Genomic DNA, 19002 nt, shown 5'->3' on the forward strand with positions numbered 1-19002 from the left:
TTTTCATAACTTCAGTGAATTTTACATGTTTGATGAATTTCGGTGTACAGATTTGGCTGGAGTTAATGCTCCTTGATTCAAGGCATCACGCACAATCGGAACAAAGGGTCTCTTAAAATGGTAGAAATACTAAGAATTGGTTCACTGCCATGAGTGATTATTTAAAAATGACTTTCAGCGATCGAGGACGTACCTGTAAAAGACAAGAAACATGTAACACTTGCACAAAGGTGTCTCACTAAAACGGGCGGAGCTGGGGTCTTCTGAATGTTTAGATGTTTCCAGTAGTTTTCGTCTTTCCAAATATCTAAATACCCCCTCCTGTTACCCCTGTGGCCTGACAAAGAAAAACAAATCCATCTAAAACGCATGGCCAGGCGCAAGAGATATATTTTTTTAAACACAGGCGGATTCTGCACCCCGCTGTTTCTCCTTTCCAGCAGTATTACTTCAAGCGGGCCGAAAAAGCAATTCAAGAGAGAAAGGTAAAACCAAACACGGATATGGTAATGACGAACGGAGCCGATGCAGCGGGCGCGGCGGGGTGGGGCGGGGCGCGGCGAGGCGGGTGGCGGGGCGCGGCGGGGTGGGGCGGGGCGCGGCGAGGTGGGGTGGGGCGGGGCGCGGCGAGGTGGGGTGGGGCGGGTTATAAGTTCGGCTGCACATACATATGACGCGACGAGCTGGGCTATAACGGCCCGATTCACACGTCGGCGCGGCGGCGCGGCACATGGGGCTCTGCCTGTCTCTCTCGCTCCCTCCAGCGCGGCGCGCGGGGCTGTGTCTCCCTCTCTCTCACTACCGCAGCCCTCGCCCGCCACCTCTTCTTCCGGAGAGAAGGGAGTCGAACTGACGGGCTTCGCGCAGACAAGGAAATTGGCATTGGAAATTAAAGGGAAGAAGAAAAAAAAGCCTCCGCCACTGGCAAGGTGAGGCCCTGGCGGAGGCGGTGCACTGTGAAAAAGAGGTGGAGGCGGCCGAAACTCTAGACGCGTTTTGAGCTCCAGAGTCGCTAAATGGGACTCGAACCGAACGTGTGACCCCACCAATGGATTGCTCTCCGAACGAGGAATCCATTGGTGGGGTCACACGTTCGGTTCGAGTCCCATTTAGCGACTCTGGAGCTCAAAACGCGTCCGGGATTTCGGCCGCCTCCGCCGGTCTCCTAGCCCACTCGGTCATTTTTGGCAGTGGCGGGTAATACCTCCGCAATCCATACCCACCCATGGCAAGGAAAACAACGGCCCTGAAAGGGGCGATGAATACTTGACGAACACAACGCATCCAACACAAAACAAAGAGCGGTATAAAAATTAAAAGGCATCGCCCGGTCCGGGCCGGCCCGGGCGCGCTCGCGTTAGAAAAGGTCGGAAAAACGAAACAACAGAACGCGTTTTGTGCAACGCCACGCCGGCCACGCTGTTCGCCCGGAACAAGAGAATTTCGGTCGGAATGCGTGGCAACGCGCGGCAACGCGCGGCAGCGCACTGTGAAGATGAAAAGAAGCGAAATTTGGCGAATGCTTGATGAAGGCGCGGTCAGTGGCGCGCCCTGGCGGCGGAACGGCCAAGAAACGGCGGGAAAAACAAATGAATGAAAATGGCGCGGTTTCAACAGAGTGATCGCTTTTCTCCCGACAAACGGCGAAACAGAGAAACCGCCAGGAATAAACAAAAGACGGCCGTGAAATAATAACAAGAGAGAGAGAGAGAGAGAGAGAGAGAGAGAGAGAGAGAGAGAGAGAGAGAGAGAGAGAGAGAGAGAGAGAGCGGCGATATTTACCAAACACTAACAGGGAGGGCGAGACAGAGACAGGCTACCTAAAACCGGGATAACAACGGCGAGGGATAGAAATAGTAGGAAAATAAAAAGAAAAGGATGGCGATTTAATTTGAGGACACCCTGCCTCCAGACGGCTCACCGTACATTATTCATAGCAATTTGCATATATATTAAGTTAGTGTGATTCCCTGGGTAAATAGCTCATGTTTGCGACGCGGCGTGTCAATACGCCGCCTCAGCAAAAGTCTAATCCCGGCCGGGAGTCGAACCCGCGCCTCGAGGTGTCTCTTTCATTACGGGGGGCCAATGAGTCATCGCTCTGGTTTCGAAGTCGCCGACAACTTTGCTATGACGGAGCAAAATCGCGTCACTCGGCTCCTCGGATAGGTTGAGGTGGTTCGTTCTTTTTTCAAATTTGCCTTAAAAAATTTTTTTTTTGCTTTAACTTTTTAAAATTTATAAATGGTCCCTGGGACGAAAAACAATGTTTTTCTTTTCTTTAACTTTTTTAAAAAATTAACAAATGGTTCCCAAGACGAAAATCAATTATTTTTTTCGCTTCGTCTTTATTTAAAAAATACGGATAGTCCCTCTTGGGACGCCAATTTTCATCTTTTTTTTTAAATTTACGGATGGTCCCTAAAACGCCAATTTTCATCTTTTTTAAATTTACGGATGGTCCCTGCGACGCCAATTTCACGGTGTAGCGACGAGGGTGGCGGCCAAACGGCCAAAACAAGAGAACGGGCGCGACTTCCGGAAGTCGAAGCGCAGCCGGGCACAGCAGCCGGGCAGGGCGGCAGGGCCAGGCAGGGCCGCCAACCGGAATGGACGGGTGTCGCGCCCAAGTGATGGCCGATTCATCCCCGGAACCGTTTTACGGTTATTACGGGAATTGGCAGCACTGATGGAAGATAGTCCACCTCCTCCTCCTCCTAGAGAGAGAGAGAGAGAGAGAGGGAGAGGGAGAGAGAGAGAGAGAGAGAGAGAGAGAGAGGAGAGAGAAGAGAGAGAGAGAGAGAGGCAAGGACAGTGCCTTCCCGCCGAACGCGTCCTCCCTCGGCCCTAACGCGATCAGTTCGACATAATAAAGAAAACTTTTGACATTCAGTGCCCGGCTGGGCCGGGCAGGGCTTGCCGTTGCCTCCAGGGGGGCCACTACTCCAGCGTGATTTCAGTGCGGTCAAGAAGTAAACAAAGACAGTGCGACGAAAAAAAAATGCTGTACTTATTTTTTTTCGAAGTAGTGCGTATTTAAGGCAAAGGAGCGTAAACCGCGGAGAAAGGAGGGTCCGAAAAAAAAGTTGCAGTCTAAGGCGGATGGTTGTACAAACGTGGAGCAAAGAAGAGAAGTCGTCAGCAAGAACGAGGCATAAGTTGGCAAGGAAACGAGAGAGAGAGAGAGAGAGAGAGAGAGAGAGAGAGAGAGAGAGAGAGAGAGAGAGAGAGAGAGAGAGAGTAGCGAGAGGAAAAAGAGGCCAAACAGTAGGGCAAAGAATAAAAAGAAACACGCGGACTATGACGATAAGAGGGTTGTTTGCATGAAGAAGGAAGGAGAGAGGGTATGTGTGGTTGTTGAAGAAGAGGGAGAGGGAGAGCGAGAGCGGGAGAGCGGGAGAGAGAGAGAGAGAGAGAGAGAGAGAGAGAGAGAGAAGAGAGAGGTGGCCACGGCCATGTGGAGAGCGCGGTAAGACGGCCTCATCGCTGGGCTTATCCGAGAGAGAGAGAGTGCTGCGGTTCCTGCAGTGCGAGAGAGAGAGAGAGAGAGAGAGAGAGAGAGAGAGAGAGAGAGAGAGAGAGAAGGGGCAGGCAGTCCGGCGGGCGACCCCGCGCTGGCCCCGCTCCACCCTAGGGCCGCTCCGCCGCTCCGCCCTCGGGTGCCTATTAGCACCATTTAAAGGGCGGAGGGTCCTCGGAAAAAGCGGACGACAGGAAGGGCAGCCCAGCGTCCAGCCCACATATTCTGCGGCTGTTTATCTGGTCTTAGTGGCCGGGGCGCCGCGCCGAGGGAAGATAGCTGCGAATAACGCCGTCCCTCTTAATGTATTCGCAGGACGAACACGTGCTGACCAGCGCCCCTGTCTCTCTCGCACTCGAGGGTCGCTCCGCAGGGGGCGCGAGGGAGACACACTGCTCTCTGGAAACGGTTCCGCAGTGAGCGATGCTGCTGGCCAGGCCCCTTACGACCGGCGGGTAGGCAACCCGGGGACGCGGCTGCCGACGGGAGTGCCTACCCGCCGGGCGCTAGCCGCACAGTGGGCGGAGGCGGACGAAACTCCAGACGCGTTTTGAGCTCCAGAGTCGCTAAATGGGACTCGAACCGAACGTGTGACCCCACCGAGGGGGAAATCACTCTTAAAAACTGTGACCCGACTAATCCCAATTACGTTCTATTACGCTATTACAGAAGGCTTATTACGCTCGAAAATATCCAGATTTAGGCTAAAATCGGACCCAAAAAAGGGAAATTTTTTAAAAATTTGTCTATTACGCTATTACTATTACGCGTAATACTAGGAATCGGTGACCCGACTATTACGCGAGTGATTTCCCCCTCGGACCCCACCAATGGATTGCTCTCAGAACGAGGAATCCATTGGTGCGGTCACACGTTCGATTCGAGGCCCTTTAGGCGACCCTGGAGCTCAAAACGCGTCTGAAGCTCTGTCCGCCTCCACCGGTCTTGTGGCCCACTGCGAGCCGTCGTCGGGCTGGGGGGTTTTCGGCTTTTCGTCGCCCTGGCGGTACTCGAACCCGGGCCCGCTCGAGCAAGCCGTTAACAGCAAGGCGCGGCCAAGCCACTGTGAAATAATCGCGCTGCCCGGACATGATAAGGCTGCAAGTGGTCAGCAAGATTACCCGGGCCGACCCTAATTTTCATTTCATTTTATGTTCGCGCTCCGCCCGCTTCGCACCCGGCAAAAAGCTCGGCGGCGGTCTGCCTCGGGCCTGCCTGCGAGGAGGGTGCGGCAGGCCTGGGCGCGGTACCTAAACACTGCGATTAGTATAAGTGAGGCCGAGATCTGCGGCACCAACGCCCCGAACCCATCCAGTGCCCAGCCACCCTGCCTAGCCACTACACCGGCAAAAGTGGACCAAAAAAGCTCTCCAAGTAGATTGACTGTCGGAATTTTCAAAAATATCTTTTTTTACGAGAAGTTTTTTCGCAAACGGTTTTTTGTAGGCCCTTTTTTTCTGCTTTAATAATTCGGCTGAGTTTTCCCCGACCCCCGGCCCTGCCTTGCCCAGTCGACCTTGACGCCACATGGGCTGCGTCGCCCGGCGTCGCCGCGTCTCGGCGCAGACTCTGTCTCTCTCGCACTCGTGGCCCCATGGGGCCCGCCGCATGAGTGCGAGAGAGACAGAGAGAGAAGCAGCCTGCTGGGGCGGCAGGCGCGACCCGACGGAAGTTGATTGGAAGTAACCCTGCATTAATCAATGCATCGGGGGAGGGAGGGGGAGGCCCTTCTTGGAGACCTGCGGAAAATGACGAACAGAGAGAAAGAAGGCAAGCTGCGGCTTAAACATCAACTTTGGCAACTCATTGCCATCGCTCTAGACGCGAGGTCGCACCGCTGAGGGAGGTCGGGGAATGCGGGAATGTTCTCCAAGTTTCCAGTCCCCGCGGCTTTCCTATTTTTGAGTAAAATTTAAATGGATCAGGCTGTGCTGACCTCCAAGGACACACAAAGTTGTCTCATTCCCCACTCCGCCCGTCCGTCCTGGAAGTCCTGGAGGTCCTGGAAGTCCTGGGAAGGGCTCGGCTTCCTCAAGGGCAGCGTGGTCAAGGTACCAACAGACTTACAGGCGTTACCAACGGTACCAACTTACAACGAGATTGCAAGACAGTCATCTGGAGCCTGCGACGCAGCGCGGCTACCTGGAAGGAGAGTCGGCGCGCTCCCAGGCGCACAGTGGGCCAGAAGGCCGGTAGAGGCGGACAAACCTCCAGACGCGTTTTGAGCTCCAGAGTCACTAAACAGGCCTCGAACCGAGCGTGTGACCCCACCAATGGATTCCTCGTTCGGAGAGCAATCCATTGGTGGGGTCAGACGTTCGGTTAGAGTACCATTTCGCGACTCTTGAGCTCAAAACGCGTCTCGAGTTTTGTCCGTCTCCACCGGCCTTCTGGCCCACTGTGAGGCGGCGACTCGGCACTCAGCACTTCGAGATCTCGAAAAAAAAAAAGAAAAAAAGAGGACTGTGGGGAGGGGTTTCAAGAAAGTACCTTGACCACGCTGACCATATTCAATCGATTAAGCAATGGGGAAACACCAAGCTAGTGTGTTTGCTCCGAAATAAATTTAACTTTTTTTTTTGTTTTCTGCCGTTTTTTTAAGTTTGGGACACTGGCTTGGTGCTTCGCGTGCTTCGTCGCTACCGGTCCATGCAGGCATGCATCGCGGCGCCTGGGAGCGCTCCACCCTCGACTCACCTTCCAGGTGGCTGCGTTGCGCCGGAAGTAGCAGAAGGTGTTCTGGAACCAGTTGTAGATCTCGTTCAGCGTCAGCTGCTTGTCCGGCGACTCGATGATGGCCTGCCAACACAACAGCAGGGTTAGCAACTTCAAGAAAATCAAAATCAATTTAAAAAAAAACTACTTTAAAAATATTTTCAAAAAAATGTAAACTACAACAGGAACACCCAGAAAAATAGTCTCTTGATTTATGATTTTCTTGGTTTTTGTAAAAAATAATCTTGACAAGAAAAATTTTCTTCAATCAAGAAGAAAAATGGACTAAGAAAAAAATTTCTTGCAAAAACCAAGAAAAGTTTAATTTTTCTTGATCCAAGAAGTTATTATTTTTGGTTGAACAGTGGGGTTAGTTTCAGTTACAGAAATCGCTCCAAAATTAACTTTCATCCCGACTACTTTCGTCCCTTCGCTCTGCCGGCACTTGGTCGAATTGGTCACGCCAACGACACGAACTTGGAGGTTCGAAGGCAGTATCTGCGCCGCGCTGCCCTGACTCGTCAACTTGCCCCCATTTCCATCCAGGGAGGATTGACAGCGAGGGGGAAGCCCCATCCCCAAAGCCGCCACCGCCACCCCAACCCCTTCCTCTTTCTGTTTATCTTACTTCTTCGGACAAATACCGCGTGCGTGTTTGTGTTGTGTACGCGTAAACAAAGACACACACACACACACACACACGGCCGTCCCGTTTCCCCGAGTGTGTCCCAATATATTGTCCCGGCCCGTGCTGATCTGTTGCAGCGGGGGGGGGGGGGGGGGGGGGGGACGGCGTGGCGTCCGCCGCCTCAACGTCACCAAGCCGCCGCGTCGCGCGAGGAGGTCCACAGGATTTGTGGCCGGCGAGATAGAGGCTCTGTCTCTGTCGCACCCGCGGCGGCACGCGGGAGGGAGAGACTGCAGGTGAACCGGGTTCGACACTCCCATTCATAAGACGTCGCTGATCCCCGCGGATCCGTCGCCGTGTCCGCACTCCGCCTTCAGCCTTGACAAATTCGTGAGGAAGAGGAGGGGAGGAGGCGTCGAGGGAGGGGCGCACAGTGGGCCAGAAGACCGGTGGAGGCGGCCGAAACTCGAGACGCGTTTTGAGCTCCAGAGTCGCTAAGTGGGACTCGAAGCGAACGTGTGACCCCACCAATGGATTGCTCGTCAAACGAGGAATCCATTGGTGGGGTCACACGTTATGTTCGAGTCCTGTTTGGCGACTCTGGAGCTCAAAACGCCTCTGGAGTTTTGGCCGCCTGCACCGGTCTTCTAGCCCACTGTAGGGGGTGGGGGAGGCATTCAAAAAGACAAAAAAATCGAAAAAAAAAAAGGTTGAAAATGCGCTAGTTGTGGGTGAGTCGACGAATGAGACTTGATTTTTTTCGGCGCGACCTTCGCCCCGAGTGCCAAAAGCCCGTAATGCAACCTGATTAGCATAAGGAGGCTCATTTCACGGCTATGATTAGCAGCAAACTTCCGCCATGAATCTAATTAAAAGCGTTCGATTCGCGGCCGCGGCGGGGCCCGGCCGGCCGGGGCCTGGCGTGGAATACAGAGTACAGACGCGACTGGCGGACACACCGGAAAACGGGAAGAAAAGAAGGAGGAGGATTGCGAGAGAGGAGCCGCACGCACAAAGGCGGCCGAACAATCAAATATTACGCCGAATACTGAATGAGAGGGGCCTGGCCCGGGCCTGGCCAGTCGCCTTGTCTCTCTCGCACTCGCGGGACAGGCCGCGCCGCGCTGCGGTACGCCACGCACCACCTGCCTCCCCTCCTCCAGGCACGGCACTGCCACGCCACTGCCACGGCCCCGGCCGCACCCCACTGGTGTCAACACCCATAAAGTTTGATTTAGTGGTCCATACAGTGGGGGCATAATGACCACTGGAATAAAAAGGAAGGCGGTGCGCATCTTGAGGATGCACTGCCGCCTCTCTCTCTCTCTCTCTCTCTCTCTCTCTCTCTCTCTCTCTCTCTCTCTCTCTCTCTTCTCTCTTCTCTCTCTCTCTCTCTCTCTCTCCTCTCTCTCTCCTCTCTCTCTCTCTCCCATTTTCAAAATAACGGAGACGGGAGACAAGAATTCCGGTTTTGTCCCATGCAGCAGGTACCACTACACCAATAAGGAAAAATTCTTGTTTTGTGCTAAATTTTTTTAAGTTTTTTTTTTAACGGACGCCCTCTGACTGATGAAGGCAGCAGGGCACGGCAGGGCCGCCACCCTAACCAAACAACACTCGCAGAGACTGCGTTTAATTTTCCCGCGGGACTCGGGCACACCGCAAGCAGGGCTGCCACCTTGTTTTATTTTTTCGCCTTTTCCGCGTTTTTTTCGCCTCCTCGGCCGGCAGCCCTCTTCACGCATTCTTATTACGTCCTCCGGTCGTGGGAGAGGGGCGAGGCCAAGAGGTCGCGTCGTTCCGGACGCCGCCGGAACGAGTGGGGAACTACCCCGGGCGCACAGTGGGCCAGAAGACCGCTGGAGGCGGCCAAAACTCTAGACGCGTTTTGAGCTCCAGAGTCGCTAAACAGGACTCGAACCGAACGTGTGACCCTACCAATGGATCCCTCGTTCGGAGAGCAATCCATTGGTGGGGTCACACGCTCGGTTCGAGTCCCATTTAGCGACTCTGGAGATCAAAACGCGTCTGGAGTTTTGGCCGCCTCCACCGGTCTTCTGGCCCACTGTGGGGCGTTCCCCGCAGCGCGCTGACGCGACGGGGGATGCAAAACACTTTATCGTTGGGGCTGCACTAACGCCCCGCCCCGTCTCCGGCCGGTCAGCCGTCCTGAGTTATAGCGCGCCTTAAAAAAAAGCGCCCGGCAACAGATATGTCGCGACGCTGTATGCGTCTTCCGGCCGCCGTCCGGCCGCCCCGGTTCCACTTCCGGTTCCGGCCGAGGCTGGGGTCCTCTCCGGGTCCGACGGAGCGCGTCTCGCCGGACGCGATAAGACGACGGACAAAGAAATAAAGCGGTGTTACGGGCTGCCTTCACCTAAGTGGGTCTGGCGCGGCATTCAAAAAGCCACATCACATGCACGAAGAAGAAAAAAAAGAGTGGTGTTTGAACCCGCAGCTCCGAGCGCGGCGATAGCGTAGCCTTTGCGAGCTCGGCCGCAGATTGTTGTTTATCAATTTGGCCGCGAGGGGCGCCTCGCCTCGATCCGCCGGGGCGCGAACCGCCGAACCACCGCTCGCTGGGCGGCCGCTGTGTAAAGCTAAACCTAGTCTGCATTGCAAATTCTGTTTTCGGCCGAAAGACGAAGGAAGGCGCGGCCAGACGATTCACCTCTGGCTTTTCTCTGTCGCTCAGCGGGTAAACACGAAAAGGAAAAGTCGGGGAAAATCGTGGTATTCGAACCCGTGACCGACAGGAGGCGTGGGCGTGCCTAAGACGCGCAGGCCAAACTGACGAGTCGCTCCTATTTTCGCAAGGCTGCCAACCAAACCCCCTCCGCGAGCTTATATCGCGAGTAAATATTTTGTCGCGGGGCCGCACCGCACAGTGGGCCAGAAGACCGGCGGAGGGGGCCGAAACTCCAGACGCGTTTTGAGCTCCAAAGCCGCTAAATGGGACTCTAACCGAACGTGTGACCCCACCAATGGATTGCTCTCCGGACGAGGAATCCATTGGTGGGGTCACACGTTCGGTTCGAGTCCCGCTTTGCGACTCTGGAGCTCAAAACGCGTCTGGAGTTTTGGCCGCCCCGCCGGTCTTCCGGCCCACCGTGCGGGGTGGGCCACCCTGTTTGTGCTCTGCGTTATGAAGTTGTGTTCATTTGACGGCGCTACTCTCGGGGAGTGCGAGGGAGCGCGCTGTCCGACTTTCCGAGACGCGGAGCGAGATCGAGAGAGATAGCGGCGGGCCGGCAAACTAGCGGCGGAGAGCGACCCGCACAGCTCGGGGAGGATCAGTTGCTTTCGCGGAGGGAGCGCAGCGCGCAGAAAGTAGTGTAGCTCCCAAGTCCTCCCCGACCCAGAACCCAGAAAAAAATTTACCTAAACTCCGTATTGTAACTAATCAATTTTAAGATTTTAATTTAATTTAAATTTTTTCAAACAGAACACGGTGTTCTTTCCGCTTACCTGTCGGATGAGCGACGCGTAGGTGAAGGGCGGGCGAACGTCCGCGTTCTTGTAGAACTCCCGGTTCCGCTGGATCTCTGCAACAACAGCACGGACACGCCGTTAGAGACAGCGACTGCAGTCGCACAGTGGGCCAGAAGAACCTAAGCTCGCCATTTTCTCTTTTTTTCTTTTTTGATAGTGCATTTACAAGGGTGCGAACTCGGGCCGGCGGGGGAGAGAAAGGAGAGAGAGAGACTGCCTACCTTGCTGCACGTCCAGGCCCGCTCTCTCCAGCATGTAGGGCAGACCTTGAGAGAGAGGGAGACAGAGAGATGGTTAGAGCAGGCAGGTTTGGTTAGACAAGGACAGGGAGCACAGCAAGGTCATTCCAAAAACAGACAATAAATTTCCTGTTTTTCGAAAACAACATACGACAAAATGTAACGCGCTGTGGTTTTAGGTTGACACAATTGGTTAGAAAAGGAGCTGAACTGAGAGCGGAGGTTGTTAGAAAGGCATCCTGAGAGAGAGAGAGAGAGAGAGAGAGAGAGAGAGAGAGAGAGAGAGAGAGAGAGAGAGAGAGAGAGAGAGAGAGAGAGAGAGAGAGAGAGAGAGAGAGAGAGAGACCTTGTCAACACGTATTGTATCGCGAGGCGATTAAACGCAGCAATACGAACCGCAAGGCCAGGGGTGGAAAAAAAAATGCGGAAAAAAAAATTGGCGGTGCGGTGTAGGGGAACCACAGGAAGTCATTCCCCGTCTCCTTCTTTTTTCCCCCTGACGGCGTGCCGCGTGCCGCGTCAGCAGCATTGGCGACAAGACGAGGTCCAGCAGTCGGACCAGAGGCCGTTGCACGTCTTTCGCGGAGTAAAAAGCAACACCGTGTTGCGAAACGCTTTTTACTTGGGCTGTACCGGCGCGGCGCGGCCGTGTCATCTGCAGTAAAGCTGCGCCTCACCTCCGCTCAGAGAGAGCGCGCACTTGTCCGAGAGGCGGCGGCGCAGCGGCCCGGAGTTGGGGGCGGGCGGGCCGTGGGGGCCGTGGGGGCCGTGGGGGCCCTGCCCGTGGGGCGGCTTGGCGGGGGCGTGGCCCAGGGGCCCCAGCACCAGTCCCGGCGGCAGCGGCAGTGGCGGCAGCGGGGGCGGCGGCGGCGGCGACAGCGGCAACTGTGGACAGGTCCGGGTTCAAGTCCCACCACCGCTAGCTTTTTCATTTTTTTTTAAACAAATGAGTTGTTACCGAGGCCGGCTCCTGCTTGGGCGAGCCCTGGCCCGGCGACCCGGACCCGTTGCTGTGGTGGTTGTTGTTGTTGCTGCTGCTGTTGTTGTTGTTGTTGTTGAGCTGCGCCTGCAGGTGGTCGTGGTAGGCCTGCTGCTTGGACAGGTGCAGGTGCAGCATCATGGCCTGCAGGCGGTCGCGCTCCCGCAGCAGCTGCAGCTCGAGCTGCGACACCACCTGCATCTGCACGCGCGCCTGCGCCGTCGACCGGTCGTCCAGGGCGTGCTCCAGCGCCAGGTGCCTGCAACAATGTCAAAAGCGCGTCAAAACGGGAGCTCTTTTTAAAGGTTAAACCTTTACAAAAATTTTAACTGGTTCTAAAATTTGAAACCTTTTTAAAATTTGAAACCTTTTAAAAATTTGAAACCTTTTTAAAATTTGAAACCTTTTTAAAATTTTAAAACCTTTTTAAAATTCAAAACCTTTTCAAATTTTGTAACTTTTTTAAAAGTTTGTAACATTTAAAAAAATCCTTTAGATACGTTTTTTCTAAAACTGTCACTTTAAAAAAAATGTTACCCCTTTTTAGATTGTAGCTTTTCAAAAAAAAAATGTCTGGAAAGGGGCCGCAGCAGCAAGGACAAACCCTTTTGCCAGCCGGCTGGGCCGCCATTCTAATTACATTCAAGTTAAAGTTGGCGCGTAAACAGTGCTGCCAACATGGGCATCACCGCGGAGCGACGCGGCGCAACGCGAAGCGGCAGCGTTTCGCCCGTGGCTATTATGTTGTAAGCACACCGCGACGCACTCGTTACAAACTTCGCAAATGGCTCCTTAACTTTTTAAACTGTTAATGGCCATAAGGCGATATCGCGTTGCTGTGGCGCCATCTTGTGGCGAGGGACCAAGCAGAGCCAAGCAGAGCACAGTGGGCCAGAAGACCCGCCGAAACTCTTGACGCGTTTCGAGATCGTCGCTAAACAAGAGTCGAAACTAACGCGTGACCCCATCAATGGATTTCTCTCCGAACGAGGAATCTGTTAGTGGGGTCACACGTTCGGTCCCACATAAAAGCGAAATGTTCCGAAACTTGGTCGAAATCGGTCCGAATCAGTCCGAACACCCTCGGACTGTTCCATAGAGCGCCCGAGACCAGGTCGGATGCCCCAAACGGGGGCCCCCCGTCCCGGTCCCTGGGCCCTGCCCGTGTGCCCGATCAGATGTTTGCTTGCCATGGGAAAACTGCCCGTATGGAGCCCGTAACCCTATCCCGAAAGCGCCTTTGTCCGGGGGGGAGAGGAGCGAACCCGGGAGAGTGGCAAACTGCCCTGCCGGTGAGGCATCGATAAAAGCCCGCTGGCCCGGGCCGGTCGGAGGCGCTCTCTGATTGGTTCGGCCGGGAGGGGAGCCTTAATCCTTCGGCAACCCTCGGAAAGTTTGGCCGCCTCGGCACGCAAAACGTCAGTCTCCAGCTGCCCTCCAAGGTGCACGCATCGCGTTTGCCTGCGTCAGAGTCCACTCGCTCGGCGCGCTGAAGCCATGTCGCCTCCGCGCGCTGCAGCCTTGCGCAGCCTTGTGCTGGGAACGAGCCAGTTGGACGGAAAGAAGTGTGTTTTAGTTTGAAATTTTTTTTGCTGATGACCGTTTAGGACGCTAGTGACTCTACGCTTGCTGTTCTGTGTGCATCTCCCAACACTAAAGGGACGGGCAGTGCGAGGGCGAGAGGTGTATCATTTAATTCGCCTTTCCCCGTGCACTCTCGTCCCCAAAGTGCTTTCCATCGGAAATTATTTTTATCCTACATATCAACTATTTGATTACTATCGTAAGTTCAAATCCGGTGCCAAGTTTGCCTGCCACAAAAGTGGCACGTCGTTTTGAATGCTAAACATTGGCAAGCCCTGACCTGAAATCTTCCAGTTTGCCCAAACTTAGCGCTTCGGCCGCCAGCAATGCCCAAATTTAGCGAACTCGGAAGTATTTCAGGTCCAGGCTTGCCAATTTTCAACATTCAAAACGGCTTGCCAAGTGCACCGGCTTTGCAGTGTTGCCTGCACTGCACTTGCAGACGGAGGGGAGGGGATTCCGAAGGGAGGAGAGGGGTTTCGGGAGGGAGGGGAAGGGTGGGGGGCGGCGGGGGGCAGCCCGGCAGCCCGCCTTGCTCGCCGGCCTTGCTTCGGGCTAGTCCGAAAAGAGTCCGAATCTAGTCGTCGGACAACACCCGAAACCTTGCCGGATTTCTAACATTCTGGATGTCAGCCGGACCAGTCCGGTGGAACCGTTTTCGGACATAGCCCCCGCTCGGGCTGTTTTGGGAGCCTTTCTTTTTCATATGGGTCCTACTCCTCCAGAGTCCTACTTAGCGACTCTGGAGCTCAAGAGGCGTCTAGAGTTTCGGCCGCCCCCACCGGTCTTCTGGCCCACTGTGCGCTGCCCCATCCTCGGCGAATCCCCCTTAATAAGCAACCCACCTGTCTTGGGATCGCCCCAAGGAGGCCCTGCTCTGCTCCCCTTCTGTTTGTTCCATTAATTGTTAGACACAATGTCGGCGTGTTTGCGCTCGGGCACTGATTGCTGGCCGAAGTAGACCGAACGGGGTAAAAATCCCGAGATAATAGAGTCAGGACCAATAACAACCAAACACCGAGAACGCGCCCTTTGTGCTATCAATTGGGAAGGGAGAGGGCGAAACCGGAAAAAGAGTGGCAAAAAAAAACCGGTTGAAAAAACAGGAAAAAGTGATGAGACATAAATCGATTATCACAGAGCCAGCTACGGCCCCGCGGGGCCATGGGAACAGGGGGCAGTTTGTGGTGGGCGTCTCAGGACGCGCCGGTAGTCACTGACTGGCCTGCCAGCCTAAAAAAAAAAAAAAAAAGACGCCGCCGGGGGGACTCGAACCCGTGACAGACGACGCACAAGTTGGTCCGGCCGCAAGCAGTCTCGCTTTGTTTTACAACCGCTGGATCGCAATTAGGGCAGCCAAGTGATTGGGAAAGTTTGTGCCGCTGCCCTGACGACGCCTGGCCAGGCCTGGCTGCATAGCGAATGGCAGAACAGTGCGGGGCTTTCATTCGCGAACCGGAAGCCGGGAGTCACTTCCGGTCTCTGCTGCGAGTACAAGACTCTGTCCAGTCTCAAAATTAAAACTTGCAAAAAAAGATGATTAAAAAACAGGGATTCTGCAACTCTTTCCAGAGACGGCACTCATTTCCCCAAAGTGGCACTGGCTAATTTACGCCACACCATTCGTTTTCATATTCAAGAGTACAGCGCGCGGCCGTGCAACGAGAGAGAGAGAGAGAGAGAGAGAGAGAGAGAGAGAGAGAGAGAGAGAGAGAGAGAGAGAGAGAGAGAGAAGGAGGAAGTACAGGCGACGGGCCGAGAAAAATCGGCAGGGCTTCTCGTGATGAATCAGTGTGGGGTAAGTAAATCGGGGCTGCTCCCCCCTCCCCCTTCCTTTGCGGTGTCGGGGCCTCGGCCAACTAATTACTGCTAAACGTACTGACACCATGCACAGCCAGGCACAGCCAGGCACAGCCAGGCCGACCCGCGTCTTTTTTAATTACAAACGACTCGGATGCCTTGGACCCTCCGGCCATGAAAAATTGGCAATCGCAATGCAGGTCCCACCGGGTCAGGAGGAGGGGGCGGAGAGCGGGAGCGAAGAGTGCACCCATTTTTGTGCCGGAGCCAAAGATATTTTCCCAGGAAACGCCGCAATACGCGGGCCGGTGAAAAGTGTGGCACGAGAGAGGAGAATCGAGCAGAAGTTGGGGGCCGCTGGGCAACGCTCATGGATGGGCTTAGGTACGGCTTACCCGGACCAGATTTAGGCACCAAGTTTTCGCCGCTTTGTTAAGCGGAGGCCCGTCTGGACGAGATTTCACGCCAGGCAGGCACACAATCTTCCGCCATTCCTTTTTATTTTTCAATTTTCCAAAATAAAAACAATCCTTTGTATTGGTTTATATTTTGCCGGTTGCTTTTTTTTTTTAGATGCAGCGAACATCCAACATTTTTGGAAGCCCGAAACTTTGGCACGGCGAGGCTGGTCCGGACGCGGCCCGACGCCCCTGCCTTGTCTCCCCCACTGTCGCGTTGACACGTCTCGCCTCGGCCCGCGTTACGGCCGCGCGTTTTAAAAACGAACCGACAATAATCGAGTTAAAATCAAGATTCATGGCCGCCCTGCTTGCCTGCCGGCCCTCCCCGACCATTACGCTCGCCCCCAATTTTGCTTTCGATCTGCCCGTCTTCCTTTTTTTTATTTTCTGTCTTTCTTTCGGTGTCACCGCGAAGCCCCGGCAAAATAACGCAACGCGACAGACAGGAGGGAGTCAAAGGAATTAGCCGCATCCGCCTAGGTGTCCGGTCGCTTCGTCTGCGTCGCACCCACTGAGCCAGAGAGAGACAGGCGACTCACAGTGGGCCAGAAGACCGGTGGAGGCGGCCAAAACTCTAGAGGCGTTTTGAGCTCCAGAGTCGCTAAACAGGCCTCGGACCGAACGTGTGACCCCACCAATGGATTCCTCGTTCGGAGAGCAATCTATTGGTGGGGTCACACGTTCGGTTCGAGTCCCATTAGCGACTCTGGAGCTCAAAACGCGTCTAGAGTTTTGTCCGCCTCCCCCGGTCTTCTGGCCCACTGAGCGACTTGTGATTCCAAAGTGATTGGGAGTCAGGCCCTCGCTGGCTGCGCTTTTCCTTGATGATTTGCAATCCGGCCGCAGCCCCTGAACTCAATGTCCCCCCCGTAAAGAAAGAGGGAAAAAAGAGAGAAATTAGCGTTGTAAAGTTGGTGCGCGTCAGCCGGATCCGAAGTGGCCGCACTTCCCACCGTTCAAAAATAAAGGGTTGCCAACTTAAAAAAAAAAAACTTGAAATAAACATTTTTTCACGAAAAATAAAAAAGCTGATCGTTTGAGATGCTGCAGCTGATTCATTCATTCTTCGGCTGTCTCTCGGAATGAAAGTCCTCGAGAGGATGAAGGGGAGCGCTGCAGGACGCAATTAGTAGAGGTGGAAGGAGAAAAGAAATGACACTTTGGAGGGCCGCCGCGGCGCCGCGACCCGCCCGTTGACAGCAATTCGATGCGACGCCGGGGCGGGGCGGGGTGGGGCGGGGCGGGGTGGGGCGGGGCGGGGCGGGGTGGGGCGGGGCGGGGTGGGGTGGGGTGGGGCGGTAGGCAAGACAGCCGCCCGGCTTCGTTTTCAACAAGTCCATTCTGGGTTCCACGCTACCGTCAAAAGTTAGCAACTTTCAAAAAGTAGTAAGTTTTTAACAAAATCTGAAATATTACATGAGAATTTAAAAAAAAAAGGTTTTGAAAAAGTCGTCGGTAGTTGAACCGAAGGTTTTTACTTCGGTAACCAACGTCCCTACCGATTACGCCATCGCTACCTCAGGAGTTGGCAGCGCTCTCGGAATGAAGCAGGAAACAGGAAATAAAAGCTCGGCTAACTAATTGTTTCTGGCCGTTATAAATGGGCCGCGCTGATTCCGCTACAGACAGACCCTCCGAAATCTCAAAGTTCGAAAGTGTCGCGGGACAGGCCACGCCCTTAATCTGAGGCCACCATTAATTATTCCCATGAACCTCTCTCCCTCTCTTTCCCGTATTGTTATTCCCGGATAATGAAAGCGAAAGAAAGAACGTGTCCGCCGTAGTTCGGAGGGGAGGTCGCAATCGGCAAACCGCGATGAGGGCGTTTTTCTTTCGCCTTTCCCCGATCGAGGAAAGCACAACAGTTTCCGTCCGGATTTCCCTCGTGAAGACCTCATTACCCCAAGACGCGTGCCGAACAAGGAAAATAGCCCCGGAGAGAAGGAGAAAAAAAAGCTGAGAGGGCAGACGCCAAACAAAGCTATGCTGATAATTCATAATAACGACACGAGCAAAACGGCGGGGAAAATAGATGTATTTATTATAAAAAGAATGCGGGCGAGAAGTAAAATGGGCGTCGTCCATCAATGGGACACTCTGGGAGGACGCGGCGCCACCCCACTGCGGAACTCCGGAAGGCGAGGCCACGGTGCTTTTTCGTGTGTTTCGTTTCAAGCCTGCGTTTCGACTTCACCTTGACGCCACCACCGACAGTGTTCGAAATCCGTTCAAAGTTAAAAGTAACCCTCAGGGGGTAGAGGTGTTTAACAGTGTCTTCTGACAGTTTAGGTCATCTCCGATCTCCGACTGGAGAGCTTCGAGACGCTCGGGACATCGGTCCCCTGCAAGCGTCAGCATAGGCAGTCCGCTACCCACCGCTGTGGCGCGAACGCGCGCGCGCGCACACACACACACACACACACACACTTCACACACGCTCGCTCGCATGTCCAGGCATCGCGATGGCCTTGAACTCCGGCGGGGCGCCGCCCCAAGCCGCCCCCAGGCGTGGTTCCGCCCCCCGGTGGGAGTGACGCGACGGCCGGGCCGCCCCCACAACAAAAACAACAACAGCACATCAAGGCTTGTTGTGTTGTGCCCCGACGGGCCACCTGTTGCTCGCCGTCTGGCTGTTGTTGTTGTTGTTGTGGGGGAATAAACAGCAGCGCCACCCCGCCTCGCCGCCACGCCACCCCGCGGCAGGGACGGCCAGCAACGCCAGGCAGCGCACAGTGGGCCAGACGACCCGCGGGGCGATCAAAATCCCGGGTGGGTTTTGAGCTCCGGAGTCGCTAAATGGGACTCGAACCGAACGTGTGACCCCACCAATGGATTGCTCTCCGAACGAGGAATCCATTGGTGGGGTCACACGTGCGGTTCGACTGCATCCATCCCCATTTCCCCCCTCCCCTTTCTCTTTTCCAGTGCACTCACTTGACGAAGGCCTGGAAGTGGTCGCAGACGACCTCGCAGCCGGGCCACCGGCACACGCCGTGCGAGTACAGGGGGTGCATCTTGTCCAGCTCGTCGGCCAGCGGCGCCAGGCCGGACGCCAGGCCGGGCCCCCCGGGCACCATGGGGGGCATGGCCAGCCCCAGAGGGGGCGCGCCGCCCACCGCGGGGCCGCCGTTCGACTCGTCCGTGCGGCACATCAGGGGAACTGCCAAAAAAGTCAAACAACTTAACTTCTAAAACTACTTCAACAATAAGAAAATTTACAAAACAACTACATTTTTGAAAAAAAAATAAAAAAATGAAATTTGAAAAAATAACGCACTGTTTTCAAAATTTACAAAACAAAATAGCGTTTTGAATTAAAAAAAAAACGCAATTTAAAATTGAAAAAAAAAACAAACAGTTTCTAGTATCTTTTTTCAAATTTGAAACTTTAAACTCCTTTTTTTTTTAGAAAAAATTTGACACATTTTGAAAAGGGCGGTGGGCACTGACCTGGATGCTGCTCCGCAAGCTGCGACCCGTACTGCAAGAGGTAGTGCCTTTGGGCGAGCAGCTGCTGCTGCATCAGATGCTGGCGGGCCAGCTCACTCCCCTGCAACAACAACACGACAACGTTGAAGTTAAAA

The 19002-nt window shown here is 54.5% G+C and overlaps 1 protein-coding gene across 1 annotated transcript in view; it reads right to left on the reverse strand.

Moving 5' to 3' along the window:
* The window catches only part of LOC117644649 (forkhead box protein P1), a 68929-nt gene that overhangs the window by 6299 nt on the left and 43628 nt on the right, over nucleotides 1-19002 (reverse strand). The window contains exons 3-9 of the mRNA XM_034384260.1: nucleotides 18869-18968; nucleotides 18353-18578; nucleotides 11553-11832; nucleotides 11272-11371; nucleotides 10577-10621; nucleotides 10332-10408; nucleotides 6218-6319 (exon numbers count right to left, since the gene is read on the reverse strand). Of these exons, the coding sequence (XP_034240151.1) occupies nucleotides 6218-6319; nucleotides 10332-10408; nucleotides 10577-10621; nucleotides 11272-11371; nucleotides 11553-11832; nucleotides 18353-18578; nucleotides 18869-18968 (930 nt within the window). The remainder of the gene's footprint in view (nucleotides 1-6217; nucleotides 6320-10331; nucleotides 10409-10576; nucleotides 10622-11271; nucleotides 11372-11552; nucleotides 11833-18352; nucleotides 18579-18868; nucleotides 18969-19002) is intronic.

This window comes from Thrips palmi, unplaced genomic scaffold (assembly GCF_012932325.1).
Source record: "Thrips palmi isolate BJ-2018 unplaced genomic scaffold, TpBJ-2018v1 HiC_scaffold_18, whole genome shotgun sequence".
NCBI classification, from domain to species: Eukaryota; Metazoa; Arthropoda; class Insecta; order Thysanoptera; family Thripidae; genus Thrips; species Thrips palmi.